This window comes from Lepisosteus platostomus, chromosome 8 (genome assembly GCF_059453375.1).
Source record: "Lepisosteus platostomus isolate fLepPlt1 chromosome 8, fLepPlt1.hap1, whole genome shotgun sequence".
NCBI classification, from domain to species: domain Eukaryota; kingdom Metazoa; phylum Chordata; class Actinopteri; order Semionotiformes; family Lepisosteidae; genus Lepisosteus; species Lepisosteus platostomus.
The window spans coordinates 44,238,109-44,246,115 of record NC_142618.1 but is presented as its reverse complement, the minus strand read 5'-3'; the positions used below and the strand labels follow the sequence as shown (position 1 = coordinate 44,246,115).

The following is an 8,007-nucleotide window of genomic DNA, read 5'->3' as shown; positions in this document are numbered from 1 at the left end:
TCCACCCTTACGTGAAATAAAGTAGAAGTTTCATTTAGGGCGACAATAAAAGTGTTCAAAACGTTATTTTTATGTTTTTAATCAATCAGATATTATAAAACAATTTGAGTGTTATTTGTCTCCTGATGTTGCTTAGATTTTCATTTAGAGTAAAAATTGAAATAGTTTACACTATTTATATTTTAATTACTTCTCTGAAGTCTTTGTTTTAATAACAACAAATACATTTTCATTGTAAAGTATAAATATATTGTACATTTGTCTACATAGGTTATCTTGCAAGTAACTTTATATAACACTAAAAAGGAACTCCCCGTTTTGTTATTCGTGTTTACCCGAATTGTATATGCGGACGTACGTGAACTCTGGACTTTGGACATGCGATATATCGTTCGTCTTTCCAATTAGGAGAAAACAACTTTATCTTTTTAAGCTAAACATGGAAGAAGAAATAACTGTTGTCCGAGAACAGCACCGTTTCAATGTTGGGGCCTTGCAAAAGTATTTATGTGACAATATACAGGGGATTTCAACTAACGATACTATTACTGTCAGGCAATACAAGTAAGTTTAACATTCTATATCAATTGAAATTGTACCAGTTATAATTTGTTTTAAAGATTGACATCTAATTTAATTCCTTGTTATTCATTTGTATTTTTTATTTGTAGTTTATATGAATATTTTTTAAAAATCATGTTTTCGGAGTTGCACTGAACTAGCAACTCTTGTCGCTCAAGTTATTTTAACAAAACTGTCTCTAAAATACGTTGTTGCTAACTGGAAACGAATTCAAGTTTTCTGGTAGGGTTGACGATTGAGGTGACAATGAGTGTGCACTTTGCAATCAATAGGCTTACTGTAAATCTTTCTTACAGATCAGGGCAGTCCAACCCTACATTTCTTCTGGAGACAACGAATAAGAATTACGTTCTGAGGAAAAAACCTCCAGGACAACTCCTGCCAGGGGCACATAAGGTACAATACGTGAACATTCACTGACCAAACTGTCAGTACTGTCCCTTGCACTAAATGTGCACAGTACTTACATATTTTTCATAAAGATGCAAATTTTGCGATTGCACCACACTTCCTTTGTTTTTGTTTTCTCAAGTTGCAGTACACTAATTAACATGTAAACCATATTGTACTACGTTGGGAACACAGTTGTTGTGGAAATGCTTATTAATAATACAGGAATTAAGTTTGCTGTCCCCCCCGCGGTCTCTCACCCTCATCTATGTGGTGCTGGACACAGAGAGGCCGTTCCATGTGGTTCAGATTGAAGGTGTTTTTCTGTCTGATAGAGTTTTCTGATAAGGAACAGCTGCCAGAGCAGAGATTCTCCAGCCACCCTAATAAATGGTCATCTCTGGTGCCTTTCTGTCTAGGAGATTCCTAGGGAGAGTCTCATCTTAGAACCCTAAGGTCAGAGAGCATTGTTACTCATTCTCCACCTTGATCAGCCAATCAGGAACTGGTAGAGCAGGGTAACCCCAAGTGGGCCTCGAAAAGCCTGCAAAACTTTCAACCAATGAACGACCGTAGTTCCTCCAGTTAAAAGAGGCAGCTCAGGGCACAGAGGGAGCCCCTCCAGGACGTTCTCGGACTCAGCTCGGACAATCACGTGGCGACCAGTGTGTCCGTGTGCCAGGACTTTACTTTGTTCTAAAAGTCGAGACTGGAGGTCGCCCGCGCATAACCAACGGATCCGACCAAGGTAGCCTAGCAGCAAGTCTCGTGAACCCACCACGAACGCTCGCCCGATCAACGAGTGAACTATGGTTGGAACTGTCAACAGCTGAATCTTAGTATTCAGGACTAGCGCTACATCGGGAACGAACCGGTCTTCTTCTCGTCTAAAGAGTGCGATTTGCTTGGACCCGCAGTCACTTTCCATGTGCACAAACTCTGCTAGCTCAGCCAGGACTGACTAGCCAGGTCTTCAGAGAGGCACTGCCAGCGCGCTGCAGCAGGAATCTCTCCCTCCTTCTCCCACACCTCCAACCACACCAGGACAGACTGGCACCGAGCCAGAGGATGCCAATTGGATGCAGCAACAGCTTGTCGCTGTTCCTTTTGTGTCCGCTGGAAATCTGAATCCACAGAGATTGGATGAGTATTCAACATTCTGCATTACAGCTCGAGAATTCAATTGTTACCTCAATCCCAGTTGGTGTCAACTTAATTCATATGAGTGATGTACTTGCTTTTGAGTATCTAGTGTAGAAGTTGTAATCAAATAGCAGAAAATATAGGAAGGGCAGAAAAGAGAAAACATCTGTGAGAGTGTTCATGCAGTGCTGAATGTGTAGTGCTTATAGATGTCCTTCAGGTTAGAGCATGGAGACATTGAAATTTTACTCATCTTTGTAGGTAGTATAAGTACTACTATGGAAAGTTTTTCTTATTTAAGATTATGCATTAATTAACATGACACCAGACTGGACAGTGTTTTCATTCAAATTTGGATCCACGACCTGCCAGTATAATCACAAATAAAGGTGCTTTTTTGAACAATAACTGTCTGAGTACATTTTTGTATGGTTAGTACAATGTTAAGATGATCTTTTCATAAATGTATGGAAGCACCTTGAAAGAGAATCCTTTCTATGGATTGTGTACAACGTTCCAGCCCCAAGTTGTTTGTATGTCTTAGTGCTAAGGGTGATCACATGGATATTGAACTGTTTTGAGGGGTCCTTGAGTGACTGGATCCATGCTGTCCATAGCACATGCGACTATGTTATTACTGTCTTATGGAGGAGTTTAGGATGAATTGTACCTGTGTCACTGTCACTGTGGCTGTGCTGATAGAAGTCTAGTTGTGACGTCTAGTTATTTTAGTTTTTTTTCTAAGATGCTAAGTTGCATTTTTAAAATCAGCATTTCTAAAACAGCAATCAAACATGTACCTTAAAGCATCACAAAAATATTCATCAAACATTTTATCTTAAGCGTGTACTTCCAGATGTTTTTACATGGGAATATCACGTGTTTTGGAGACTGAGAAGGTTGGTAGCAAAAAGCTCTTTATTACCTTTTTTTTTGCTAAATTGGTCAATTTCCTCTCCTTTATCTCTTTAAATGACTGGTACTCAAAAGAAGACTCATTGTCTGCAGTGTCTTTAGTCAAATTGGGACTGTTTGCAATGCAGGATCTGGATAAGAAGATGGATGCCATCTTGTAAATAGTGGATTATTACCAGAACAAAAAAACAACAGAAAGAGATGGGAAAGAGTGTCACATCTTATTGTTAAAGGTAGTTAATAATCACACTGCCTGTCTTGTAAGGAGGAGGACAATTCACAGAAGAAGCACATCAGGCTGTTCAGACTGCTAGACGGGAAGGAAGGTTATGATGCAGGTGGCTTCTTGTAAAACAAGCTGCTTAAGTGTTTTTCACTATAAAGGGGAATTGTAACACTATTTCTATATTTCGGGGTTAGAAGAAGGCATTAACAAAGTCAACCCAGTGGGCTTCTTCAACACAAACCAAACAGAACACATGGGGACTAGGTGAATGTACAATTAAGGGAGAATAGTAGGCACTGCTTAATCCAAAGGGCTGTGGGACTGTGAAACAAGCTACAGTACTCAGCCATGTGATACAGGCCTGGCTTCATTTAAGACGTTGTTGGATGAGATCCTTGGATCACTTAACTACTAAGTACTAAATGGATTACATGGGCCAAATGGCCTAAAATCTCATTAGTGACCTTTGTTATGTATTTATGTTCATGTTGGTCCTATGTTTGCAGGTTTTCTAGATCTCTTCAGAGCCCTAAAACTGAATGATCTAGAAGAAGGAGCTGCTTTAGGCTTTAGAGTTGAAATGGGGTAAAAACCTGCAAACACAGTGGTCCTCCAAAATTATGATTGCCTTTCAGTGTCTAAGATTATGATCTTCTGTATGTACATCTGTAGTCTAATAGAAAACAACCCCCCCAGCCCTAGGTGAATTTGTCTTAGTTATAATGCTTCCTCAAAAGATGGTATACCTGTCATTTCTAATAACATGCTTACCAAATATTGCAAGGTTCTGGGCTAATTAACAGCTTGGTATTCTCCCAATTAGATAGGAAAATATTTTTATAGCCTAGAGGAATCCAAAGCATCTAATTTGGTAATCTCAGAATTGTGTGTTTTAAAATTATTTTTATTATGTGTTTGAACCTATTTGGGTTAGTCCCATACCCAACATGTGAATTATGACCCTTTTTGTTTTTATACAAGTGTTGAGAACATGTCCTGATGTCGAATCTAGACTCCAAACTGTCAAGAGAGCACCGGTTTTCCTTTGAAGCCTATTTTATTGCTTTTTAGTGGAATTGTCATGAATGAGGCACCGTTTTCTGTTTCTCTAAGAAAGATTTTGTTGTCTCCTACTCCATATCTTGACATCCTGTCTCCAGGATTTCACAAATGTCATTTTGCAGTAACTCCAGTCTTTGCTTCTGCATCTGTACATGAGATATGGAAGGTGGCACAGGCTGTGGTATCATTTTTGATCATGATTTTTCATCTTTTATTAATCAGTTTCAGGTTTGATGGTCAGGTCAAGAGAGAATGGATTGAGGGTGTTTAATTGTTCTCTTCCCAAGTCCTTTTCCAATGTATATATTACCAGTGGACAATAAGACTGCTCTCTCTGTCCACTGATATTGCTTTCTTGCGACCCACATGTTTAGACTATAGTTATAGACTATATATGTTTAGACTCTCAATGTTTTAAATATTATATGATAACACATTTCAGACATTATAGATGATGGAGCATTTCTGTATCCATTTACAGTTAGAATTGTATGCTTTATCTGTAAGTTCATTCATGTAGTACTTGCAGAGTGTGTTACTAAGCAAGTAAGTCACATCATTGCCTGAGTTGTTTCCAATAAAAAACATGTAGAACTGACTTACTTTCGCAGCCATGTTGCCACATTTGTTGTCACAAATTTTAATAAGCCTAATAAATTATCTCTGTTTCTGCCGTTTCTGTCATTTTACATTATGGGCTTCACTTTATTGATTGTATTTTATTGTATCTCAATTATAGATACAGTATTACAAAATTTGATTGAACTAAATCTTGATTTATATCCATATTTGTATCAGTTAACATATAAAATCATATAATATATTTATACCAAGATCCATTTACAGTACAGTAAGAATTGTGATGGCTATGCTACTTTTAATTTTCTTTTCTAGGAGTGTTTGGAGTCTGGTAGTATTGTAATAGTTCTTTACATTAGACACAGTCTTGAAAGCTGGATGAAGTGACAAAATGTTCTTTTGTGTACTTGTGATAAAATTTAAAGTGAAGACTTAAAAAATAACAATCAATTCAATCTCATTGTTTTTAATAAAGACTTTTAAGATTTTCATTCCTGTTTTTGGCATCCCCTGTGTCTTGTGGATTTCATTCCAGCTGAGCTCTAATCACTTAGATTAATTAAATCACTTATTTACATCTTTCATGGCTAATTTTCATGCTTTTAGGATACGAATTAAACAATTACCATGTCTGGAATTTAAGCAATTCAGCTGAGGTTGATCAAAGAATAATTATTAAGGGAGTGTTAGATGCATTTAATGTATTTATTTGAAATGTAATATTTAAGTCATGCTTTTGTTCTTTTATTGATGACCTGTTAAGGTTTGTTTTGACAGTTATAGTTAGCAGTAAATTACTGAATAAATCCATTACAATTTGAACAGCATTTCTCTCTTTCATTTCTTTTCAATGATTCAAAAGAATGATCAACAACAATATATAAAAAGATCTCTAACCAACAAACCAAAGAATATTGGAATATATACAGTCTGGTTAAGAGTAGTCCTGGGGATACAGTCTGAGACTGATGGAAACGTCACACATTTGCCACATGAGGGAGCTAAGACATTATTAAAACTGTCCTTAAGAAGTGTTTTATCCTTTTTAACATATATTATAGTGGGTCATAAACTACTTCTATGCAACCTAAAGTTCTTAGAATGTGTAAAACAAATGTGTTTATATAAATTACGTACAAAGATTTTATAGAACTGGCTAATCCGATTAACATGTCGGCATGTGCTACTGAAGATTATTCATTAAAGAAAGTATTGTACTGTATGTATTATCACACCAAATAAGAATATTACTTTACATGTACATTTGAACATGATGACATCACTCTAATTTTTGTAATGACTTGAGATAAATTCAAGTCATAAATAATTTTATGTTCTTAATTTCTTCAAGAAATGTTTATTGGTAAATGTTACAATAGTAGTTCAGGTGGATAGCTGCGTCAACTTGCATAGGCTGCAAAGGAACAAGTAATAGGTTTATTCCATGCTAAACAAAGACGAAAGACACACCTGAAGAAGGCTCTACGGCCGAAACGTTGTGTTTTCTTTTCTTGTTCCTTTGCAATGTTACAATAGGTTTGGTCAGTGTATTATTACAGTGTAAGCTGCACATGCACAGTGGTATCGTGATAAAAATGGATAAACTCCCGAACTCCCCCATTTGGTTCTTGTGGTCAATCTGTCAGGAGCTTATGCTGACCTTTGTTTCTGTTTTTAATTAAGTCGGTTTGTAAGGCATGAGAAGCAAAACAAATCATTAGGACATCGCAAGGAACATTTATTTCAGAATATCTTTTACCATCACAAACTAAAGAAGAAGCTTTGCCGCAAAGAAAAGAACATGAAATAGTATTTTCTAAACATTGTTTAAAGAAGTAGTTGATTAATCAAACTACCTGGTGACCTCTCTCTGGCTTCTTTTTTGGGAAGATACAGTAAATGTGGTTAGAATTAATATTCTCGTCCATTTGATTTATCTTTTTCAGTCTCTTTCTTGCTCAATTTCTTCCTTGCCTTGTCTAACTTTTTAGGAATAAAAAAACCTAGGATAACATATACAGACTTATTAAAACCAAAGGAGAAGGGAGGTTCCAAATGCTTGGTTATATCACTGGTCTGCCCAGATAAAGCATAAAGTTAGTGTATTAACAAGCACAATTCTCTTTGTATGTCATCCATTACTCTTACAATCTCTACCCTTTATTAACAACCTTAGTCTACTGAGATGTCTGTCAGATAAATTTATAATACACAATACTCTTCTGGCCTGGAAGGATGCTAGATCATACTTTAATATACCCACGTTTCCATCCCTATTATCTCCTATCACTCTCAATCCTGATTTCCCTCCAGAAAAGAAAAATGACTTCTAGACTGGATCAGAAAGGACCAATTTTAGGAGGATTTTAGACTTTTCCTGTTTATTTAATACAGTGTTAATATTCAGTAACAATCTCCAATCTCCAGTCCATTTACGAAAGATATACCCAGGTAGATCTTATCGATGATTTAAGTGCTACTCTCAGATGTGTACCTTTATTAATTTATTCTGGCAGTGTGATAAAATTAGACAATACTGGAATAATGTACATTCTGACATCGAAAAATTGGGTATACATTTTACTACTAAATGTCTGCAGAATTGTATCTTCTACACAGTGATTATACAGTCAGACTTGACAAAGATTCTCAACGTCTATTTTCTATGCTTGCTCATTTTTCTAAGAAATGTATTTGGAGCTCATTACCCTTCAAAAAAGAAATGAATGAATATACAAATAGTTCATTTTGTTTTATTACCCGATGAACACACAGAAAGTGATTAACCCCGGAGTAACATCTAAGGATCTGCAAGCCACTTCCACTGTGCGTAATATCAATTTTATTGCCTTAAACATCTGGAAAATACTGAACAGTAACAGAAACCATGGCATTCTTAAAAGAACATTACCACCCTTTTTTAATTTGCCACAGAGCAAGTGAAAGTTGAACATTCTGGCCAAAAGAAGAAACATTTTGTGTGGTTAATCCACAGGGTGTCACGATCGTAATCCCTCCTCTTAAGGACGCTCTGGCTCTTTCACTTTTTTGATGATTTCATGCACCTACCTCCAATCCTGCCCCTCCTTTTATAAGCCAGGCGCTCTCGC

At 36.5% G+C, this 8,007-nt stretch overlaps 2 protein-coding genes across 2 annotated transcripts in view; one reads left to right on the top strand and one right to left on the bottom strand.

The window, feature by feature from the left end:
* The window catches only part of LOC148657391 (uncharacterized), a 311,965-nt gene that overhangs the window by 203,981 nt on the left and 99,977 nt on the right, over positions 1–8,007 (bottom strand). The window lies entirely within an intron of this gene.
* Positions 336–8,007, top strand: part of acad11 (acyl-CoA dehydrogenase family, member 11) — an 89,297-nt gene continuing 81,625 nt past the window's right edge. Inside the window, exons 1-2 of the mRNA XM_088643627.1 lie at positions 336–564; positions 879–978. Coding sequence (XP_088499753.1) covers positions 347–564; positions 879–978 — 318 coding nt within the window. The 5' untranslated portion in view covers positions 336–346. The remainder of the gene's footprint in view (positions 565–878; positions 979–8,007) is intronic.